Source organism: Xenopus laevis, chromosome 8L (assembly GCF_017654675.1).
Source record: "Xenopus laevis strain J_2021 chromosome 8L, Xenopus_laevis_v10.1, whole genome shotgun sequence".
Classification (NCBI taxonomy): domain Eukaryota; kingdom Metazoa; phylum Chordata; class Amphibia; order Anura; family Pipidae; genus Xenopus; species Xenopus laevis.
In genome coordinates, this window is record NC_054385.1 from 21,215,554 (window position 1) to 21,241,157 (window position 25,604).

At 38.6% G+C, this 25,604-nt stretch overlaps 1 protein-coding gene across 5 annotated transcripts in view; it reads right to left on the reverse strand.

Annotated features, from left to right (window-relative positions):
- tnc.L (tenascin C L homeolog) overlaps positions 1-24,070 on the reverse strand; it is a 63,706-nt gene extending 39,636 nt beyond the window's left edge. For 2 of the 5 annotated variants that reach the window (XM_041572508.1, XM_018229591.2), the window contains exons 1-7: positions 23,846-24,070; positions 7,747-8,286; positions 5,547-6,953; positions 4,421-4,684; positions 3,691-3,806; positions 3,442-3,595; positions 411-674 (exon numbers count right to left, since the gene is read on the reverse strand). In XM_041572508.1, coding sequence (XP_041428442.1) covers positions 411-674; positions 3,442-3,595; positions 3,691-3,806; positions 4,421-4,684; positions 5,547-6,953; positions 7,747-8,194 — 2,653 coding nt within the window. In that variant the 5' untranslated portion in view covers positions 8,195-8,286; positions 23,846-24,070. Of the gene's footprint in view, positions 1-410; positions 675-3,441; positions 3,596-3,690; positions 3,807-4,420; positions 4,685-5,546; positions 6,954-7,746; positions 8,287-8,376; positions 8,422-23,845 lie in introns of all 5 variants that reach the window. The other 3 variants (XM_018229592.2, XM_018229593.2, XM_018229595.2) reach the window with 3 other exon arrangements.
- Between the last annotated feature and the right edge of the window lie 1,534 nt (positions 24,071-25,604).

Genomic DNA, 25,604 nt, shown 5'->3' on the forward strand with positions numbered 1-25,604 from the left:
ACATTCCATTTCAGAGGACAAAGACCTGCAGCTTCTCATTCAGTAGAGTGCTGCCTGTGTTTAGTAGTGCAGTATTTAAGTGGGGCAGGTTGGGGGGGGGGAGATACGCAGGTGTCCCTCCTCCCACCCCTAACTTGCAGCACAGGCACCACAGGCCACAATGGGACCCTGTGTCTACCACCTGCCCTATGGCAGTTTTTTAAGACAGGGCTGGCCTATGCCCCCTGACGCAGCACTGTGCACCTCCCACTAGTTTTTTTTTAATAGTTTTTGTCTAAGACTATTCCTTAATTGCAGCCAAAAATACCCTCTAAAATGATACAGAAATAATATCATTATATTATTTACTGTATATCCAGATGAAAAACAGAAATGGGCAGATTACAGACAAGCAGTGATTTCCCTCAAACCTGTTGTGAAAGTCTCTGTTGCAGGGGAACTTGACATTTCTCCACGTCGAGAGATAAGGGTAACCTCATACTCAGTATCTGGCCGTAAACTGCTCATTGAATACTGGGTTTCATCCTCAGTTAGTTCCACGGTGGTTCTCGGCTCATTCCCAGTTCCATAGGACAGAGAAATACCGTCAATTTCTGCCAGGGGCTTAATCCAGGTTATTAATGCAGAGGTATCGGTAACATCATTTACTTCAACCTGACTTGGTGCATCCAGTCCTGGAAAGCAAAAAAGAAAAAGATAAATAATTTTATTGTTGCTCATAAGGTTCAGGTGCCCTCTTCCTTACTAAAGACTTCTACTGCTACTTAGCAAGTACTTAGCAAGGACCAAGTTCAACCCTTCTAATATGCTTAAGAAGTTAATCCACAAAAAGTAAAAAAAAAAGACATAATAGAATGCATGTAGAGAAAAAAAACAGGCACTTCAAAGAACAAACTTCCAGACAGACTTGTCAAATAATGAGTTTTCTGAATGATACAAAATGCGTAAGGCTGTATCTTTGTGTACCAAAATAAACTATTCATTATTTGACAAGTTTGTCTGGAAGATTGGTCTTTGCCTGCTCTTTTTTCTCTACACGGTTATCGTCTCCCTAAACTGAAGGTTCAGGGTGGTGCACCTGGACCCCTTCTCATGATTGGTGAGTTTTTCCTTTTTGAGACCTGAGAACTTCATTGTAACTGCTATCAACCAGTGCTCATTATTTAAAAACAGAATGCATACCTAAGCAATCACAGTAAGCTCCAAAATGCTAACTGTGTAATAAACACACATCTTGAGGTTGGGGTGCCTGGGACTTGTACCTTGAAATTTGTCAGATTGTAACAAAAATTAAATCAACATTTAAAACTTAATTTAAGAGTTTCGATGTCTGATACTTGAATTCCTCTCTTGGAAACTGTCATGTGTCTGGAATGAGGTAGGAGTCCAGTGGCATATTTTCTTTGTTGTTTCTCTTGCATTGTTTACTAAATGTCAGACATGAAAGCGAAAGCAGCACTTTTCAGAGGAAAGCTCAGAGCCTTTGTTTAATCTGAGACACACAGAGAAGACCAATAGATTGCATATATTTAGCGAATAAAACACAGAATATATAAATATTGTGATTCTAGAGAATTCTCATGGTTTTAGGAGGGATAAAAGGGGGGTTCTGCAAGCAAATGTTTTGGGGGTGAGCCTAACAATGAACTTTCAGGGAAATCAAAAAAGACATTGCGGCAGGCTTGCTGCAGCTGAACAGTGCTTTTAAATTTGTGAACATGCAAGTGTCTAGGCACAGATCCAGCCAATGAAATCCTGTGTGTTCCTTGTTTCAATTTTTCCCAAATAGGAAGACAAACCACTGCTTTCATCACTGCTGAAATGCTAAACATAATGTCATCCACTGTAGAATTTACAGAGGAGTGAGATTTCTCAAAATTTCTGTATTTTGAAGCCTGCGAGTTATAGTTTACAGTTTAAGGAGCCTATTTATTTACATTCGGATTTCCTTTTTTCAATCTTATTTTTCCTCTAAATATTTGAAATTTATTTAATTTCTCTAAAAAAAAGTGACATTTCTTAAGTGTAAAAACCACGAAAAACTCGAAGAAAAAGCGGGTCCTATAGAAGTCAATGTACACTGCGCTGACCCTATTGGACTTTTTTTTTTTGTAAAACTTCATCTGTGAGTGCTGATATTTTTGCTGATATTTTTATATAAATATGTATTTTTTCTGCACTTTTTTTCGTTCATACTTTTTATATTCGCATCTTTTAATAACTTTTATGGCATTCATGATTTTAGAGAAACAGAGCTTAATCCTGGTTTCAGAAAGCTCTAATATCACTAAATTTGACCTTCAATTAATGGGCCTCCCTGTTTACACACACAAACTAAATGGTAAATTTTAACAGGAGCCACTGAATCTTCCTTTATTTTTTTGGAGTGTGGGACAAAGCAGAAGTACCCAAAGGACACCTACGTAAGCACAGGAAGAACTTCAAAACTTGCAGATGTGCACAAGCTGGACTCAAACCTAGGACCTTCAATGAAAACAAGCAGTAAAAGCAGTTTTGTCACATCTGTTTCACAAATTCTACTACAAGGCAGCTTTACTATCAGGCATTCTCCGTAAGAAAATGAATTGATACTGCAATATTTGTTTTGGCCAAAAAAATGTGTAAGTCCCATCATTGCTAGTGGTAACATCCTGACACTTTGATCTAATATAACCATCTCTTATTGCAGTCAGACACAGCTTCTATGGTGTCATTTTCAAGTGCATTTAATCTGATAAGATCACATTGCTTTATAAACTAGTTCTAACAAGGATCAAACTGTAGCAATATATAAAGTGATTAAATGGAATCATATCTGAAACAAACTCACTATATACATTCAACTGACATTATCATAACCATCTTCCGTCTATCAAAATCCTTCCGATACAAATACTCCTGTAAACAGACACTTAATTGTGAAAGATTGATTGCCTCACTCATGTAGATGTCCTCTGTGCTGCACTTGGGAAGTAAAGGCAAAGGGATCAGGTTACTGTGTCTTGGATATAATGAAGTATTTTTCAGGCACCCTTTTATGTGATTCTCTCCTACCTCTGCTCTCACTAAAGGTCCTCCACATGCATTGATTTATAGCATTTGTTCTTATTCATGACCTCCTACAAGGATGGGGGAGCAGACATGTCAGTGTTTAGTCTGCTAAAACAGAATGTGATTTGAGCCAAGGAAAAAGGAGGTCGTGATTGATTTTTACATTTTAAAATGAGGTATTTGGCTTGGTTTTAAATAATTCACCCCCCCCCCAACTTTATTCAAGCTTTGCAATCATGTGTTTTCATTTCCATTTAGGTTTATAGTTGAAACAGAGAAGTCTTTGTCACAAGAACTGAATGTTGGACCTCGTTTAAGAAGGGATAATTCTTTACATAGGGGATTTATTTCAGAATATGGAAACTTTTCTGCCATCACAACGAAACTTACTTGTGGTGGTCACTTTAGTCAAGGGTGGTCCTTGGGTCTTGTTTTTGACAACTTGAATAGACACTTCATAAGTCTCTCCTGGTGCAAGTCCAGTTTGCACAAATGATGTGACGGGTCTTTCTAAGCTGGTGGTTATCTCACCATTCTCTTCTTTCTAGAATTGTGAGCACAATAATAGAGAAGTTTTCATTTTTGTGAAGCTTCTACAGAAAGTGTGGTGAGTAAAAACGAATATTCCATATCACTTACTGTGTTCCTGAAGATGAGTTGCCAAGTATCAAAAGAAATGTCCAGTGGATCCCATTCCACCTCAACAAATGTTTCTCTCACAGATTTAAATCTTAAATCATCTGTGGTTGGGAGGTCTATGAAAACAGCAAGGATGTCACATGAAGTACAATATATACCCACATGTATACTATGACATCTACTGAACAGATTATCGTTAACTGATAATCTTTATAAAGTGAGAGGAAATGATGCAGCAAGATTTCACAATCTACACAACAGGTATAAGCTCAGTTTTCTGCCATTAAGCCTTATTTACGGTCACAAGTGTAAGTGGTAACATGTAAGAATTGGTGCATGCATTGACACTATTCATTAAAGGTGCTTGGGTCCATACATACTCCTTGCACTTCCATATAATAGTGCTGGGTACTGCTGCGTCAATTTTGCCAAGCTTTTTTTTAATAATAAATAAGGTCAATCACGGATTCTAGTTTGGGCAGGCTTTTTTTAAACTAAATAATCAGCAAAAATTTGCATTTTGAGAAATAACCTCCGTAGTGTTAAATGTACTTTGTAGGTTGTAGGCTTCGTGCAGTAATTTACAGAATGAAAACCCCAGGTCCTAAGCATCACCAAAACAGATCCCATGAGTGTACAGTAATTTTAAGACTCAATTTGCAAAGTTGTGCAGAAACCTTATTCAAAATAAATGACCTGATACGGGGACTGGAATAAGCATTTTACTTACGAGTTGAAACTCTTGCGCTCACAGGGATACTCTTCTGATTTCTGAGGATTGCATATACTCGAACGAAATATTCTACCCCAGGTTCAAGCTCTCTAATAGTGGCAGCTGTTTGGTCCCCTGGAACTCTAAAATCAAGCTCCAACCCTCCAGGGCTGGTCGGAACATATGAAACAAGATATTCATTGACTCTCATTTTGTTTTGCCATTCAAGATTCATGGTTTTTGTTGTCACGTCTATCACCATTAAGTCCTTTGGTGGTGAAACTGTGGGAAAGATAAAGAAATAAGAAAATGCCATATGTGATTTCAGGCCCATCAAATCTATCCACATCTGATAATGACTATATTTTTCATCTATTTGTCTTTTCTTTTGTGAAAAAAACTGCAATGCATGAACAGTTTTCTAGCACTAGGAAGTTTGCAAAGCAAGCTTTCTTGTTGATGGTTGATTGGCAAGTTGAAGTGTCTAGCTTCTCATCTGTCATGGAAGCGGACACAAAAAGACAGATACATTGCTGGATAATATGTAAAAACAGTGCAACACACCTAGGATTTAATGATAATGATTGAGTTATCATACAGTAACTAATGTGTTTTTTCACCAGTTGCTACAACTTCTCAGGAAAGGCGGCATAACATTATTTACTCAATTGCCATCAACATTTTCATAGAAAAATGTTACTTTTCAAATAAGTGGGAGGCAGGTAAAAGAGAACTAGCTGACAAAACACTGAATTCTAACTTACATGCTACATAATATTTCATCAGACCCCGTTGTTAAAAATATATGGAAAATCATACTGATCCATAGTATGTCATATTTTAGTCAAATTTAATACATAACTTTGTCAGTAATACCGAATGCACAATGGTTTTAAATACATGGCCCAGAAAGTTGCGGTCATACCTGTAATTCTACTATTAGCATGACAAATAGGAATGATAACAGATATTGTAGGGTAAGTGGGACAGTAACCAGGGTTTAAAGGGATGAAGTCACAAAGACTTACTTCACTATGATATGTGATGGGATTAATTCTGTAAACCAAACTGAGAATACTTAAAATAAATAATGTATAGCTAAGTATTTTCTATTGTGTTACACATTCTCTTCATATTACTGTACCTTCTGAGCAGAAGTCTCCAGTGAAACCTTCGTCACAGACACACTGTCCATTGATGCATTGGCCTTGGTTATTGCAATTATCAAGGCAGGTTAGTTCAGCGCAGTTGTCCCCAGTGAATCCTTCATCGCACACACATTGCCCATCGATGCAACGTCCTCTGTTATTGCAGTCGTCAGGGCAGCGCAGTTCACCACAGTCGTCGCCAATGAATAAAGTGTCACACACACACTTTCCATTAACACAGCGACCTCTGTTGTTACAGTCATTGGGGCATCTCAGTTCAGAACAATCTTCACCTGTAAATTCCTCATCGCACACACACTGCCCATTTTCACATCGCCCCCTGTTATTACAGTCATTTGGACACCTAAGCTCCCCACAGTCTAAGCCTGTATATCCTTCGTCGCACACACATTGTCCATTAACACAACGCCCCTTGTCATTACAGTCATTGGGGCACCTAAGTTCACCACAGTCGTCCCCTATGAATCCTTCATCACAAACGCACTGTCCATTAACACAGCGGCCCCTGTTATTACAATCATTAGGACATCTCAGATCAGAACAATCGGATCCAATGTATGCATCATCACATACACACTGCCCATGAACACAACGCCCCCTGTTGTTACAGTCATTTGGGCATCTTAGTTCACCACAGTTTTCTCCTGTGTAACTTTCATCACAAATGCATTGCCCATTTACACATCGCCCACGGTTATTGCAGTTATCTGGGCAAGCAAGTTCACTGCAGTCATCTCCAGTATAGCCAATATCACAGACACACAATCCATTCACACATCGCCCGTGGTTGTTGCAGTTATTGGGGCAAGCAAGTTCACCACAGTCCTCTCCAGTAAAACCTTCTTCACAAAAGCACACTCCGTTCACACATCGACCACGATCAAAGCAGTCGTTAGGGCATATAAGTTCACTGCAGTCCTCCCCTGTGTAGGGTTCATTACAGACACACTCATTATCCACACACCGTCCGTGATTGTTGCAATTGTTTGGGCAGCGAGGCTCACTGCAGTCTTCCCCTATAAAATTTTCTTCACACACACACCGTCCATTCACACATTTACCATGCTCACTACAGGGTATCGGGCATATCTCTTCCTTACAGTCTTCTCCTCCATAGCCTTCAAAGCAAACACAGATGCCATTGACACATTTGCCCTGGTCATTGCAGTCATCTGGACAAGCCAACTCACTACAGTCCTCCCCAATGAAACCTGGGTTACACACACATGCACCGTTCACACAGACACCCCTGCTATTGCATTGCCCTGGACATTCCATCTCTGTGCAGTTGAGCCCAGTCCATCCAGATTCACAAATACATGCTTTTGCTTCAGAACTGTAATTCCCCCGTCCATTGCAGTAAGGTTTTGTTTCAATAACACCTGATAAACAAGAAGGGAAACTGTATTTTAAAGATTAGTCCATCAGATGCAACTTTTAAATACCCACTTTGGGCTGATCCAGAGGAAGTAAAGTAGAGAAGATGAAACATTATAAACAACCAGCCAACTGAACTCATTGTGCATACTTGGAATATTCCCACACAAACACATACCAATAGAATGAGGATTTTTAGGTGTCATCGATCAAGATCATGACCAATTCTAGTCATGTGCTTTGGAAGCTTCAACAATTTTGTAGGTGATTCTTTCAGCTGAAACATCATTGATCAAGCTAATTGATTGCATCATTTAAAGTGATTCACTCATTTATCATCCAGAAGCTCTAAATGTTTCCTCAGGTTGCAACTAATGAGATTTAATACAGTTTCATGCAGTGGTATTTAGCCAAATGTAGGCTATGAGCATACATTACTCATTAGTTACATTATGAAAAATTAGCTGTTGGTTTAAATCAAGTAATCTATAGAGAGAAGGTCATGGCTGCTTCTTTCATACTCATGAATGCAAATCGTTCACCATGCAGTGTAGAAATGTTATGACTTACTGAAATAATGGTAAAGCTGCAACTGTCTTTTGTAGCAATCCTACCTGGTAATGCAAATGCTTCTGATACATTGATGGAGCTTAACAAAGTATATTGTTTGTCCTTTTTTTTAATTAAAATAAAGAATGCACTTTCCTAGATTCTACATATTGGTACAAGTGACAAATATTTCAGTATGTACCTGTAAATACAGTAAATTAAAGACTAGCAAACTGTTATTGTACTAACCTTGGGCACTAGAACAGCATCCAGCTCCTGTAGTGCACTGCTCTCTAAGAGATGATACCAGTCCTTCTAACTCCTCCAACCTGGTCAGAAGGTCCTTGATATCAGGGGCCGATGCACAGCCACATGCTCTTCGTGGAATGTTGATACGGTGAGTAAAAACAATTTGGTTTTCACCATTTAAAGTGTGCTCCTGGTAGTTCTTGCCAACTTGTGGAGTCAGCTCATTATCTTTTGTGCTTGTTGGATCCAAGTCAACGGAACACAAGGAACCCATAGGGACATTGATATTGTACACATGGTTAAAAACAACGGGCTGGTTATCTTCTGGGAGGGTAACGTTTAGACCACTCTCCCTTTTCTGACGAATGATTTTTCTGACAAGACCACAGTTCACCTCTGCACTCAGGAGAAAAATAAGACAGGCATACACCTGTATGGGAACCCCCATGTTTACTATCCACTTCTGGCGGGTCCCTGTTCTTTATTTCTTTGAAATGTTAAAACGCTGGTTGTTAGAATTTTCTTCTTTATCACTTTATTCTAAAAAGCAAAGACGATTAAAGGTAATTTACAGGATCAACATCTTGCTAATCTAAAAGCAAACAGAGTAATCATTAAACGTGTTCTTACTGGTTCTTAAGTTGCTTGGAAAGAAGTATGCATTCTTTTCACTGGCTGAATCAAAAGAAAAGCTTGTTAATATTCTAGTTGTTTCATTCCTATCCAGATGACAGATCCCTAGTATTATGCCCGAATACCACCTGAAGCTTTAGACTGACAGAAGCACCGGGTCTATATTTTCCCACTGGCTAAGGTTTTGTCTGTGCTCAGTTTTGAACAGCCTTCTCTTGCAATACAGCACTTAAATTAAAACAATGTAATGTTAAAGGTTTAACCTTTTTTGAAGTATGGCAAATAATACTTTGCATACTTTAACCAAAAAAAACAAGAAAAGCAGTTTTTTCTCCAAGCATATTCTTTAAACATACATACATTTAATAAGTAACTAGTAAGTAACAGCTGCCACATTTTGCATTATATTACAACTATAACTATTTGTCAAATCAGAATTTTCTTTATAACCTGTATCACTATTTGCGTAAAGCCACAGTCTGAACACAATACAAAGCCTAAGACTACCATATAATAGTGGGTTTAATTGCTGCTGTAAGTAGAACACATGAACACTGGCACAACACTAAAATTAATAGGAAGTGTTGAAGTCATTTCTGTTGCCCCAGGTCCCAAGCATTCTGAATAACAGGTTCCATACCTGTCTGTACTGTAATACAGTACGCCTATCCGTCTGCATTATAATTGCAAAAACAAACAATAATTCTTACATGCTGATATGCTTAGTGGTAACAACTGCTATGAATTGTTAATTAAAGTTCCTATATCCTTTAATTGCATTAAGGATATTTTCTCATGTAAAGTGATTTACTATATATTGGAAAACTTAAAAAAACGCAACTTTTTTGTTCCCAGTTTCTTTTTATTGAAATGATTTTTCATATAAGCGTTCTTGGCCCACAACTTAACTTGACCAAGCCGAAAAAATGTTAACTCCACTCTCCATATATGTAGTGAAGAACACATGGCCGCAGATTTTAAATCATGCCTAATGTCTATCCTTTTATATTAAAGTTGAATGCAGTCTCTGGATACTGCTGTGGTGCACTAATATATGCATACTTGTACAAACAATGAATCCAGATGTGCCACTTCCTCAGTTTATAGTAAAGGCATTTTTTCTTGTAACTACTTAAATCTGATCAACATCTTTGCTTCCTATGAGGCAAAAAAAAAAGCTGTTCTATTTGTATTTCTTCTGGACTCCCTTTTTTTACTGAACCAGAGTACTATTAGTATGAGTGGAAAGCACATAACTTGATGTTTAATTTGTAGCTGGTTCTAAACAAGTCAAACATTTTTGTGTTACTACTATTGTTCTTTATATAGAACTGATGTGTTCTGCATAATTTGACATGGAATATAATGTGCCTGCTCCAGGATCTTACAATATAAGTCCCTATCAGTGTTAATATAGTTTGTTTTTTGTACTTTAGTGTGAGAGGAAACTCAAGTACCTGAAGGAAACCCATGCATTAATGGGAGAACTACAAGAGCGTGCCCATGCTGGAATCAAACTTAGGATCCCAGCACTGAAAGGCAACACTATCGCACTGTGCTGCCCACTGAAAATGAAACGTGAGATTTCAGGTGTATATATTTTTCTGAAAATAAACATCAGAAACATCAGAATAAACATCAGAATTTGCCCTTGAGTTTAGCAAGACAGCTGTGTTTCTCTAATATGGGATCTCCGTGCTCATAAGTTCATCCTATTTGCAAAACAGCAGTATCTAGAAATAATGCATTTTAGGTTCACACAATGATTGCAGTCATATACTGTAGGTTCCCAAATCCTTTAAAAGACAATGGAAGACAATGGAATGTTTTTCCCTCAAAGTCTTGTAGCTCTCTAAGTGGGGGACAATATGCTTGAAATAGCTGCTCCATTCACTTGAACGGGAATCACCTGAAAGCACCAGTCAATAATACACCAATGATTCCAACAATGATAATCACCTATCAGTTCAGGTGATTTCTAATCAATGGAGGCAAGATTTCAGACCTTTTGGCCCCTGCCCAACAAACTATAGCATGTGTGCAGGTGGCATTAAACTAATGGGTTAAAAAGTTTTCAGAAACAACTAAAAGATCATTCTTAAAGGAAATGTAGCTTGCTTTTATAGATGGACAAATATTCAGTTATGCTAGTAAATTTATGTCCTACTGTTACAAAAGAACCTGGACCAAAACATTAACAGTATGCTGTACAGAACTGTTTCAAGATAAGCCTGGGAGCATGCCATATAGTATCTCCTGTATGTCTAAGTGTCATGAAATATTTACACACACACACATTTTCTGTAAAAGGTAATTCAATACCATCTTAACAAAGTGGACACCTTTAAGCCATTCTAGTCAACTCCTGTTTACATTATGCAACAATTAGATGTTGGGTTGACTTATGCAGTTTATGTATGGAATGTGCTTCATATTTTTGTAGAAAATATATGACACAGTTATTAATAAAGAATCTTGCTGAACTTGTTTTGTTTTCAATCAGCCCCTCTGACACAAGATCGCTTACTTCTGGGTACAGCCGTTACACGTTTACATTTAACCAAAACAAATATAGAGGGATTGCGATCACATCTGTATTTATTTTTCATTTTAACATAGAGGCACTTTGCTGCAGGACACAAAGACCTAACGAAAAGGTTCAACAAGCAACACATTTTAATGTGATCATAAGGTAATCATCTCTTAAAACCTCTAATAATTAATGCAAGGGGGGTTTGTGGCTCTCATCTTTTAGAACTTCATTAATGACTTCAACTAAAGGGCATGTTTGTTTTCTCTGAGCTACATAAATTTACAGAAAATCACAAAAAATCTTAAAACTGTTATAGTTGTACCTCTTTCTAAAATGATATGAATGATCATTTATAGGTACCATGAAATGTTGAGCTGAAACAATTAATTTTAGATAAAGGGGACAACTTGCATCAGTACAGGGAGTGTTTTTCAATCTTGAAGGTTTTCTGTGAACCTCTTACATTAATTTAATAGTTATGACTTGATCGACAATTCCTCTAAAGATACAGATTAGAATGCCCTCTATCCGCCAAAAGAACATTTAAAGGATAATAGTCCCTCAAATTGCATGGTTAATTGGACATATTCATCATAGTCTTTTAGTCTGTCACATGGGCAATTAAGCACAGCAGCACACTTGGTGTGTGACACATTTTTTTGAGAAGAAACATAAAGCAGTGCCATTTAGGACACAAAAGAGTAAGAAAGCAATATAAAGAGATGGCTTCAAACATACGGCCCCAGTCATAGAGTATACTGCATTGAAAAACTGGAGTTCCAAGAGCCCCTCAGTAAAGTAGATCAAACAGTATTTATAAAAATAAAATCTATTTTATAATTGGCCTAACATGTTTCATGGGGCACTTAGGCTTAGAACAGGAGTAAGTGAGGAAACAGATTATACCTGGTTTAATAGTGAAGCTTATTCCATTATGGGAAGAGGAGCCTATATTCCCTGGAGCTAGAGTTCTACAGTTTAAAGAATAAGATGGAAGCAGGTACTGCTTCATAGAAATACAGTTGACCCATAGAAAGCCCCAGAGCGGAAAAGGTTTTTTCATGCCTGAAGGGAAATTATGGCCTTTCCTGTGGACAAAGGGGACTTTAAAGCAATAATACACAAAATACAGATGTACCGTACTTAATTTATTTTTTATTGCCACCATCCTGGGCCCATTTTAATTTTACATAAAATTAATTGACTGCATTGTGTGGCATTCAAGACATACATAAACATTGTCTTATAGGTTAAACATTTTATTTTTCTCCTTTCATTAAATATTTCCTACAGCTAAAGGCTTCGAACTACATGACCATTTGTGGGCAAAATAAATACAGAAAACAATGCAAGATCATGGACAGATGTGAGTGCAGTGATATAAAGGTAACTGCAGATTTATGTCATTATATCCTTTAAGTAATTATAATTGTTAATGCTGTTATTAATGTTGTCTGTTATTTATGTTAATAATGAAATCTTACTTTATTGGATTCAGTTGCTTTTTAATGATCCATTATTAACATAGTATCTCAATGTTACACAACACTTTAAGGATATTGTATCATCTACAGGGGCCCTCGCTGGAGGCAGGAGTACTGTAAGCATCTTATTGAACCTAGGTGTAAGTAATTGCTCATTCCAAAACCTTTTTCCGAGCCTCCAGCTATTTTTTTTTTTTAAATTGACAAAGGACTTGCTGAAAGTTGTTTTGTACAGATGGTGGACTCTGGTGGAACTCTGCTTGGTATAGCAATAGTCATTTTACTTAAGGCAAATGTATTCAAATCTGTCATTTGCATTCATATATACTGTCAACACTGGTTATGTAACATTTACAATAAAGTTGACCCTGGTAATTTATCTTCATTTGTAATTCTGCTATGTCACTGTATTTTTGCTAGAGAATGTTTAACCCAGATACACACTGCAAAGTGCAGTAGGGGTTTCTGAGTTCTGAGATGTGAACTGTATATGTTTACTTCATAGATTTTAGTAGGTGGTGAGCCTGAGAGAATGCAAACTCTATAGTGTATCAATACATTTGAAAGTCAATGATTTTTAACTGTGTGCATGAGACATTAAGCATCAAACAAGGCAAAAATATTTTATTTAGCCATTTAGCTGCCCAAGGTAGATGAAATCATATGACAGTTTGTACCTTTCTCATAAAATGTACATTGCTGAATGCATAAAATACTCAGACTTGACCATTTTGTTGTGAATAAAAGCTTATTTCCTAATTAAGAAGAGTTGTGAAAAGTGCCTGGCAAAGTTCGAAGAGCGTTCACTGCAGTCCATCCTCAGAAGTGAAAAGAATTTTGAAAACTGCCGGCATCTGATCCCCCAGAACCCAGAACTAGGGGTAAGTAGACAGAAGAGGCACAGTACATGCCTAGAGGCCCCACTTTTGTTCCTTAGGCACATGCCTCTACTTCTGGCCTGGTCATAGAAGCCTAATGTGATTTTGGTTACAAAGTATCCTACATTAATAGCATGGTACACTAGAACACTACATAGAACACTATATGTGCGAGAAATCCCCTATCCTGAGTACCATCTATTGTACCTTTTGTACCTTCCTGGTGACAAATATGTTTTTTGATATTTTTTTATCTTTTTTGGTTTAAACCCCATTCACTAGAGGTTCATCTGCAGACGATCCTGTGAGCATCCAGTCCCCCTCACACTCTGTCTGTACTATAATGTACTCCACTGTACTTTGATAAAGAGTGCCCAAGTATGTCTACTAATGCTGGGGGAACCCTGGAGCTTCTGTAACCCTGCACATGACGGTAGTTCTAGGGTTCACGCAGCAGGTGTTTCAATACAAGAAAGACAGATATGATATGAAATCTACATTCTCTTATGAGTAATCAGAACAAATGCATGTTCTTAAAGGAGTACTGTTCTGTTTATTTTCTATTTGGTTTTTGATCACACAAAACCAAGTTCACACCCCTTAAAGGTGTCCATAGACGTTAAAATGACTATCTTTCCTGGAAAAGATCTTTCCAAGAAAGATTGTTCATTTCACACACATGTAGAGCTGAATCATCAGGTATACAGGTAGAAACAATCAAATTCTACCTGTATCTGACAATTCAGCACTAACAATGGCCGATGTTTGGGTGCCTTCATAGGCACCCGGTCAAAATTTTCCAGTCAGCCTGATCAACGAACCGATCATTATCCTCTGCCAATATTGGTTGGCTTGTTTCCCACCATACATGCACCGACTACCTTATCAGTGATTCTATGGCCACCTTTAGTGTTAAGCTTGCTGCATTTTAAGATAAATTAAAAATCTCACAGTCCACCTTTCATCTGAATAATGTGCAAATTAGCCCCATGTTGAATAAATGAATAAATGTGTATTTAGATCAATGCAACTCTTTAGGTTTACAGCAATACATATCGCATAGTCCTATAGTATGTACACACTAAGAAAAAGTATATTTTAATTAGTAACCCTATATACTGTATTTTTAAAAGAAGACTTGGCACAATGGGATCATACATGAAGGTAGTATAGGCTGGTGCTGTCCATGGGGCTCATTTACCAATACTAGGAAAAATTGCACATCGGCAGTAACCCATGGCAACCAATCAAATTTTAGCTTTCATTTGTTCTACCTGCAGCTTGCTAATTACTGGTTGGCTCCAATGGGATACTGGCCAGGTGCAGATTTGTAATGTTGATAAATGAGGCTCATGTGTGTCTGATTCAGGGGCAAGGCCCAGGTTCCTTTGTTCATTACACACTGGGTGATGGGTTTCATATGGTTGCTTTACTCATGACAGGTATATGACAGTACTCCAACATGCACATTGTAACTGGGCCAGGAATTAAACTAAGTGGTGGGAAAGGCACATGTGGCAATCATTAAAAGGTCCATTTGTCCAAAGGGATTAGCTGGGGGTGTTTAGCTAAGCAATGACCTGTAACATAAGAATATGTTTCATTGCCAACACTGCTGATCCCGCTGGATGCCACATTACACCCCTCAAGGTAAGCACTTTTAACAAAATCATATGCCTTTATTGCTTTCCCATATGTATATAATATATTAATACTTTACAGAGCAATAATAAATGGGTTGTTTTTTTGGAAACCTGATCACATGCTGAGAAGGCTGAATAGAAGCCACATATTAGCTCTCTAAGCAATAATGGGATGGATGTCTATAGCAGACCAAGATATCAGCTATGTTCTTGTAGACCTAAGATGGGACTATGTAGGCTTTAGTGTATAGCATTCAGTGTTATTGCTGTTTCAGAACTACAAATCACAGAATCCCCACACTAAAATGTGAAGGAGGTGACAATAAACAGGTCTTACAAAGAATGCAGTCATTTGGGAAATCGGAGCTAGTCAGACATAATGGATGTAACTGAGTCAGATCAACAGTGAATCCTAAGAGCTCCAGACATATATCTCGTATCCACATCTGATGAATCAATCATTCTGACCCTGCAATACTAGGTCAGTGGAAATGGTCTGGGAATAATTTTGTTAGGAAAAGAAGGTATAATATCAATGTCACAAATGTGTAGTTTTTATACTTTATTATATAACACCAACATCACTTATTTTTATCAGGGTTAGTTTCCCCACACTCAGGGCTCTCTACAGTGGCATAACTAACATACAACAGGCCGAGTGACTGGGCCCGGACCATTGCAGCATCTGATGTATGAATCGCCCTCCCCACCCCTTCCTTCACTTCAAATTGCCTGCCCACTGCAAAGAAGCCAGTGGGTGAGCAGACTGAAGAGCAGCTGGAAGTTGGAGTCTAGGAGGAGAGGGAGGATGAAGAGAGCTCCCCCTGAAAAATGTTGTGCAGGCTTCCTGCCCTCCATCGTAACGCTGCCACTGAATAAAAACCCATAAACCTTCAAACGTGGTCTAAGAATTGTATAATGGGCAGACCGGACTTGTGGAAAGTGCACAAATGCCTGCACTAAAGCACTGGGGACATGCATGTGATATGAGTTTTTTAAATTTCCCGCACCCCAATACTCAGTACTGCGGATCCAATGATGTGCATGAATGCATGGGAGGGGAGTAGCGAGAAGCAGCAGTGGACCTAAGGATGACCACTATAGACCTTTATAAATAACATGTTAATGACTCATAATTCTATATACAGTATGATCACTGCTACAACCGTTATTATAAGTTAGACGATAACATCTCTGCATGCATGGCCACTTTAAATGCGTTTCCTTCCCTGTCCACCTAAATCCTTTTCCTTCCTGTCCTATCCCATCCCATCCTCCTTTCCATAACAAGAGCCTTATGAATAATGAAATTTCACGTTTTAACATTGGCTTTACTGTTTATTAGATCTGTTGCAAAAAAAGCTCCAGTGTTCCCATCTCTTCTTGTGGTTAAAGCTTAACAGGAAACGTTGATGCCTTGTTTATATTAAACATAAAATGAAGATTAAAAGACAGTTATATATTATAAAGGGTCTTTCCCAAATTCTAGACCAGGCAGAAAGTACTTTTTTTTTTTAAATTAGCTAGGGGAAAAGGAAGGAAATGTTATATAACGATGGAGGAATGTAGAATAACACCATGTTCCTCAAAAATACGTCTATTTCTCTACTCTTGTATGACATGTGTAGCTTAATAATTATGCATGCAGATTTTGGATGTACTAAAATACTTGACAGATGTAACCCACCCACAACATTTTTTTATTATGTGAATTGCCAAGTAAATGACACTTGGCATCCACTTCTAAGCAGTGAAAAATATGCAAAATAAATATAAATGTGTTTAGCAGTTGATTCCATGTCTTAATTGGAACGATTAGATATATAATATAGCAAATCAAGCCAATGATATTATTGAATGGAGTACTTGGTGGGTGGTCTATACAGTGCATATTCTGCTAGTTATAGGAATTTACCCACATTCTACCAATTATCTACCAATTTAACCTGACCGTGAGTGTAGTGACTTCCAGTCTCTATATATATATCTATAGATACAGTCGTAGGTATATGTTATCAGTAGTGTGTGGTCAGCTAATTGGAGATGTAAATGGAACTGCCCATTGAAGGGATACCACAAGAATGAAAATTGGAGAATATTGTGGACTTCTAATAAAATAATCTGACATTAATACGAATCTCTCTTACGGTGTCCTCGGTTGCATTTCTTAGATACTAGGAGTTGATATTAGGAGTTGTAGCAATATCCACACCATACTTTTTAGCTGTATGTAGCTAGTCTATCCACATTAAGTGGATTCATTATTTCCTTGCCTTCCCCCACAAAAGTCCTGCTGACTAAAATATGTTTTGGGGATACATGTATAGATTTGCTTTTCTCTTTTCATAAAAATACATTTTTGAGCTGAGTTCAAGCAAGGATACTCCTGAGGAATGCAATATTAAGCACTTTTCTTAATCCTGTTGAAACGCAGACATGAAAAAAAAAACACTAGTACATTTTTGTTAATGAACATCAAAAGGGTGATTCCCAAAAGATTCTTTTATTATGGTTGCCACTCTGTCAGTATTTCATTGGCCCTGCTGTTAAAATACTGCTGAAGGCTGGAGCAGGTAATAAATCTTAACAGACAATAATGTTACCTGTAAAGCCAGGCACCTCTTTAGCTGGCCATAGATGTTGAGATTTTTAAAAGATCAGATCCTGATCGTGAGACCACGATCTTCTCAGTACGATCGTACGAATTTACCATCAACTAAAAAGACCAATTTGCCAGGAAAACAAAGGGGAGCTGCCTGCTTGGCCCTGCAAACATAGATAGATTGCACTGGGACCGACAAAGATTTTTTGACCTGGCCGATCAATTTCCTGACAGATGTAGGCCGAAAAATCATAAGATGTACGATCATTCGAATCCCACTAACCGCACGATAATTTCGAAGGATTGGTCGGGCTTCCCTAAAATCGGTCGTTCGGCAAGAAGAATCGTCGCGTCTATGGGGAGCTTTTTGCTACACCTTCGTCCAACCAATTCCACCCCCAATCCAGGTAGTTACTGTATACCCCCAGGCCCACCAATTTCACCTTTCATCCAACCCAGCTCCTGGTATGTCTTGGCCTTGCCCCTTGCAGTGTTGCAAAGGCGACAACCTTAAAAAAAAAATCGAATTTAAATGTTTTAAATATATGTCAGAAATCTTCGATAATAACAAAAGAAAATTACATTTTAGTTACATATTTTAGAAAATGGAAAACAACATGAACACTCTTGTTGTCTACAATTATAGTCCCTATTCTTTGGGCTATTATGCCATTTGCCCACAGAGGTGCAATTATAAGTTAAGCAGAGGATCCTTTGCTTTGATTTTTTACATCACAGTTAAAAGGATATGAATCCGTTTATCTGCTGGTTTACATTTATATTGTTGTACTTTGTTGTAGATGGACCTATTCTAGGCAACTTTTCACTTTCCCTATTTGTAGGGTTTTGACTTATGACTATTATTATTCCTGTTCTTCCTATGTCCAGCCTCCAAATGAAAATGCTATCTGGTTGTGGGGGGCACCAATCTCAGAACCCAGTACACATCAAACATGCATTTTCAGCTGTGAAATATAAAATCAACTCGATCACGAGGCTTCAGTTTAAGGCCTATGGCACAAAAACTGTTGTCATGACGGATACAGACCAAAACTGCTAAGAACAGACGACTCTAGACTGTATGTTGGATGCATAGTTTTGCTCAGTATTGTCCTCTATGGTCATTTTGGTATTATGTGACTTGCACTTTTCTTAAGCAAAGCTGAGCATAATGGCAATTATATATTAAAGAGATTTATATGTTTTCTCATAATTTTACTTTCTATCCCCCTGGACCTCTAAGAAGCAATTTTGATGAAAGACACGAGGGAAAATATAACCAAACCTGGAAGTGATTTTGGAAACCACTCTCTCCTGCTTCCATGCATTCCAATACATCTTTCCATTAGCAAATTGAAGGATTAATTCAAGCAACTGTGTGCAAGAGGGTAAAGGTTTTAAAAAACATTTCAATTGTTAGTTTTCCCCAGGAGAGTTAGGAGTGGGTCCTGATAACAGTTGGTGGGGGGGGAGGGGAATAGGCCCCTTAAAATGTAAGGGGTGTCAGGTTTCTCCTAGGTTATAAAAAGGGAAGCTTTTAGGAGTGGGTCCTGATAACAGTTGGTGGGGGGGGGGAGGGGAATAGGCCCCTTAAAATGTAAGGGGTGTCAGGTTTCTCCTAGGTTATAAAAAGGGATGCTTTTTTTGGTCTACCCACTTGCTGGAAGAGGTGGTGTAGTGTTGGAGGGCCTGGAAAAAAGGAAGGCTTCAGTACAGGAGAAGTACATGGAAGGGCAGTTCTGTTATAGTCACTCTAGGAGTAAAAGGTAGGATCAGGGGTTAGTTAGTAGATCAACCAGAGGATCCAACAAAGAGATCAGGATGATTAGTACCCTACAATGACAAGGTCACCAGGATAGGGATTCAACAGGTTAGGCTCAGGGAAAGAGACATCCTTGGAATGTGGGACCACATTTGCCTTGAATGGGAATTGGGCACCAAAGGCAGGCTATAGTACCTCTAGGTGAAAACTAAACCAGAAAGTCTGTGAGTATTTACTGGAAGACTTTTTTTGGAAGCATTTACTAATTGATATTGTAACATCAAGTCAGTACCCACCATTTCTAAATGTTACCATCTCTTAATAAACATGTTCTGTTTATTAACACCAATGGTGCCCAAGTTTTTTTTGTCTTATAGTGGAGACACCATGTGGTTAACCCTTCCTTCTAATAACTAAGGGGACCCACCTAAAGGAGAAGAGTCTTACAGTATGTACTAAATGCCCACTCAGGTTTTGAGTCCTTTGGACTGGGATCAAGTGATTTTGGGGTACCCCTGGCCCATCTACTTGTTAAAGATATATATCCTGCTTATCTGCAAGGACATCCCACTCAGTCTGAACTTATATAATATGCCCCTCACCATTAGAGAATGTAAAATATTTATTTTTGAACTTGTTCTAAATAAGTAAGACGGACCTTGCGCATGCAGTAATTGAGGGCAGATTTAACTGAATGTAGAATTAGACCACATACTGTGCTGAGTGATATGTTAAGATGTGTTAGATGAATAAAACAGACATAACTACTTTAACTGCCAGTTTTCATGTATTTACTTGGGCATCAAATCAATTAATTTTATTTCCCATCTTGACTAACATATTGCAATAAATTTACCTATTTTGCTTTCCTTCAATTCCTATTTTATATGTTATTAGTGAATGGACAAATGGTTCTCCTAATAATGTGACTAGTTTCTTGCCTGTATCTGGGGGATGCAGACACCATTTTAAATTTAGGTCACTCTGTAGAACAGCCCTTTGCCAGCTGACCTACTTGTCCTTTGTGTCAAAAACTATTCTGTCAAACCTACCCAACAGAAGTCACTGAAAAAGGCTAAATGTAACATATGCAACACATTCTATGGATGATCTGAAAAAGGAAGGAGCCTCAGCTGTTTAAACAAAGCTACCACTCCTGTTATTTCTCTTCCTTAGGGAAAACAAGTATTGTATTCAGTTCTAGAATTAATACAACACTGAACACAATCTAATTGATCTCTGTGATGTATGATAGAGCACATACAGAAGAACCGTTATGAACATAGTTATGATTTGACAGTTTACCATTGTTATTATTTGACAAACAAGCTATATCATCCACTGATGCACTCAACTATATATCGGAATTCTGGCATATGGTAATACATGTGAAATATTTTAGGGGGATCTTTATCTCTTTGCAAAGAAGATGGTCATAGACCAGAAAGTAAGCTAAAAAAATAAATAAATTACCCTTATATTCAAAACAGTTACATCATCTCACAGCTGCAGCTGACTTGAAATGATACAGGGGTTGCACGGAGCTTCAGCTTGATTATCAAAAACCCCCAAAAATGGTTATAAGGTTAGATAGGGACCATGCAGGTAAAACTGTGTTTTTATCAGGAAATTCAGACTTTGGCATACTTACTATTTCCATAGACTAAACAGTGATAAATGTTGCTAGAACCTATGACAGTGCCTACTGTATGTACTCCAGATCAGTTGTGATGCATGGGGACAAATGCAATTTCTGGGAAAATGCACATAGACATATCACCAATATTCATGATTGTTTGTTAAAAGGATCACTGTTCCTGTAAAATGTAACTGAGTCTACTTTCAAGGAAGACCAAGGACATCATTAGAAATACACCTCACCACTCAAGTATAGAATGAGATGGGCTTGGTTTCTTCATGATGCACCCTCACAATGATTGTCCAGTCTGCATTTATGAAAGAACACGTATGCTGTGAAAAATGCATTTGGACATCTGTGACTCAAAACATGTTACGCATTGTTCTGCATGATCCAGCCCAAGGTAGACTACCCTGACTGCTGTCATGGAAACACAGAGGTACCCTCAGAATTACAAACAAAATTACAAAATATGTCTTAGGCCAAGTACAGAATAAGTTACAAAGTTAAGTTAAAGTCCACCAAGTTCAACCCCTCCAAATAAAACCCAGCACACATAATTACATAGTTAATTAGGTTGAAAAAAGACCAAAGTCCATTAAGTTCAACCCATCCAAATGAAACCCAGGGCACATAGTTGCATATCTTAGTAAATTGGTAGCACTGGAAGACTTTGAGAAGTCCTTATTTGAACATCTAAACTTAGTAATGTTATTGAACTGTATGCAATAACTGTTTCTCAAGGCTCAAAGAATGATGGGTGTATATATATATTCTTGTAACATGAGAGGTATTCTTGTAATAACAAATTCCCTCAACCTTGCTGTGCATCAGGTTAACACAACACAATTCCCGTGGGAAAACATGCATTGAGATCACAAGTCTTGTAAAAACATTCAGTAATGCACTGTATCAAAATTGCATCTTAGCTGTTTAAAAGCAAATGTGATCATTCTAATTGTCTATAATTAAGTGACAGGGAAACATGAAATAAGAAAATTAACTGCTATTGGTCTGGAGTAGACAAAATGTAAGTGAAGATTACAGTGTACAAGGGCATCCTTAATCTCCCTTTGGGTTATATCACTAATTTTACACCCTGAAAGGGGTTTGTTTGCTGTGCCAGTACCACTGTTATATGAAATTGCATATGCTATTCTTCAGAAGTTAAGATGCTACAACATCCTCTTGAAGTAAACACTTAAAAGCAAAAGGCTATAAATGTGCTCAGTAATGCATTTGAGAATTATTCAACAAGGTCTACTATATGTAAAATAACCTGTACATTACTTATATCTCTGTTTAAAGCTTTCATTTAAAGGGATAGATGCACTAAACCATGCCCAAATAATGGGGGGGACCAGAATGGACAGGCACCACTTTGGGAACCAGGACCCCAAAGAACCCTTAACATTTTGTTTAAAGTAGTAAGATAGTTCCAAACCCCTTGAATCCCCCAGACTGACCTGCAACCCCAGATGAACACTGGTTGGACAGGTTCGGGTTTAAATTTGGCTAACCATTGCGGTTAGGGTTGGGTGCTGGTCAGACTGGGGAGTACACTCCTCTACTGCTCTTGAAGATTCAGTGCCTTGGAACCAGAGGCACTCATAGAAGTAGTTTACAGAGCAAGATGATGCAGGTACAGGTTGGGTGCGGGTCATACAATGGCAACGTTTTGCACGTTAGGGTCGGGTGAGGCTTAAGGTTTTGTCCGTTAGGGTCAGATGAGGGTTGAGTTTTTCCTGAATCACACATCACTACCCCCTATACCCTCATGGTAGAGGTTTGAACCCTCTAGGGTGGGCAAGAGATGTAGAAAGCGGAGGAGTAGTCTAGGTAGCCCAATGAATGAATTATTTACATTGTTGTATATCCCTATCCCTGTTATAGGAGATTGATTGTAATAACCTTTGTTTTATACATCTATAAACTTTTTATGAGCTAAGGGGATAATTAATTAAATGTTTGACTGGAAAAGGCAAACTAAACCCTAAAAATCTTCTACCTTAGAATCAACAACCAAGGATTCTGTATGAATAGCTCCAAACACAGCCATGAACTTTAGCATTTTTCATAGGCTTCCCTAATTAAAATCTAAACCCAGATAAGTACAGTGTGCCCAGCAAAGGAACTGCATGCCCTGAGAGAATGGAAGATTAACAAATGATGTACATGTTCAGCGATGGAATCATGTCCTTTTTTTTTTTTTCGTTTAAGGAAATACACGGCAGGGTTAAATTACAGTAGCTGGGGATGGAATGTAACAGTGTGTAATGTAGAACTCTGGATCCTATCCTAAGCCCTGCAGCAAATCTTTAAACCTCAAAAGCACAAAAGTGTGAAGCTTTGCACTATAAAGGGCATGTCGGTTAATAGAGCAATTTCCTGCTGCAAGTTCATCTGAAATGAAACACATACATATAAAACGAGTCCATTCTGCTTACTGCTGCCCTGGAATAAGCTACACTGATCCCATGCCTTGCGCCCCATGGTGTATTCTCGGTGCAGCGGGCTGATCATATTTCCAAAAACGTGTTCTAAGGACAAAGAACTAGAATGTTTCAGCTTAAAAGCATTCAATAAGGATGGACAGGTTCTTTAAGGTCCCACAGTATGGAGGAAGCAATAACATGGGGTGGCATCAGTGATTAAAATGATGATTAGGCATCAATACAGGCAAATACAGGTAAATCAATATTGAGCAGTAGAGGGAAGACTCATTTGGGATCAGATAAGCATCACTATGTTTTGACAGCGGACATTAAAACATTGTGTTTATTATTATTACTAATAATAATTAATATTATAAAATAATATAAAATAGTAATAGAAGCTGGTTGGGGGGGGGGGGGGTATTGTCCTAAACAAACAGGATTTCATGACATTACCTGTTGAAATGAGAACCATGTGAAATTCCCTTACCTTGATCAGTGTTTTCAGTATTACATCCAAGAGGGAACAGCATCCATGCGAGGAAACGAAGCCAATGGCTTTCCTGCAGGACTGGGAGCAAACTTTGGGACGTTACATGTGTTAATGAGTAAGGTGGCTACTGCTGCTGCTGCTCAGTGAGATGCTCGGAGGAAAAGCCCAGCACGCTCACAGCACAGGGCTTATATATAGTAGCGCTGCCAGCCCCGGTGCGTGGCTCACTCCTGTGTAATGCAATGCCTCCAGGCAGCCTGTCCCACTGCTTATTAAAGACACAGCTTCTGCTTGGAGCTGCTTCACATTCACAGTGGGACACACAAGCACAAAGGTATTTACCATGTAAGGCTAGAGCAAGCTAAGAGGCAGCTTTCCTTTCAGTGCTCTGAAAAGACACGGCTATACTACGGTAGAAGAGGATTATTTTTCTTGGATCAATTGTTTTTGTTACTATTATGTAGTCTCTATAATGAATTTACTCCGCTGGTTCAATCAGCGCATTTTGCTCCCACACAGTGATGAGTTAAAAGTGGTACAGTCCATCGCTCAGGTAAAGGCACGAGCGCGGGAAACCACGGTGCCAGTCCAGTCAAACACTGACACACACACACACACACACTGCTCTTATTCTTATGTTCTCTGTGTACCAGGGCCATAGGTATCCTGACTGGCACAAAGATAGAATTAAAAAATGAATTTGTTTGTAAGGTGACGGTTTACAAATCCTGCTATTGATTATGGCTGACCCTATAAAAGCAGTCAGGGAATTCAGGCAGTTGTTAGGAAGAGTATTCTGGATTTATTCAGAACTGGTAATATTCTGCTGAGACTACAGCTCTCTGAATAAGTATATATAGGCATGTATGGTTATTAAAATTTACAGAGGGAAGAACAGAAGGGTTCATTCACTGAAACGCATAATATACAAAATAATGAAGACGGAAGACAATGAGACGGATGGAGATCCTTTCCCTAAAAGCCAACGAACTATTGAGAAGATAGATAGATGTAAATTTTAATACCTTGAATCAGTGGTACAGGCATCACTAATTTTACACCCTGAAAGGGGTTTGTTTGCTGTGCCAGTACCACTGTTATATGAAATTGCATATGCTATTCTTCAGAATTGAAGAATTGGATAGCTTTAAGAACTGGTTGGATGGTGTTTAGCAAGTGAGGAAATACAGGGTTATGGGAGATAGCTCATAGTACAAGTTGATCCAGGGACTAGTCCAATTGCCAGGGGTGCTTCGCCAATGAGGCGAGTTGAGGCTGTCGCCTCAGGCGGCAGCGCCCCACTAGGTACCAGGGGCAGCAAAAATGCTGCTCCTGGTACTTTAAGAGCGAATTTCTGGGGGGGGGGCAGCAGCAACTGCTGATGCCTCAGGCGGCGGAGGGGCCAGGATCTCCCCTGCCAATTGCCATCTTGGAGTCAGGAAGGATTTTTTCCCGCTCTTGAGGCAAATTGAAGAGGCTTCAGATGGGGTTTTTTGCCTTCCTCTGGATCAACTGGCAGGTTAAAAAAAGTAAAAAGGTTGAACTTGATGGATGTGTGTTTTTTCAACCTAGCTTACTATGTTACTTTGTGGTCAAGGGCAAATATAGAACGTAAAAAACAATGGTGTAACTAGATGCAGGGTCGGTTTGGGGGGCCCAGGGCTCACCGGGGCTGCTTGTACGCGTGTGTTTTCCACGACCGGCCCAAAGAAGGGAGGTCGCTGCAGGAAGAAGAAGCGCAGAGTGCAGATCTGGG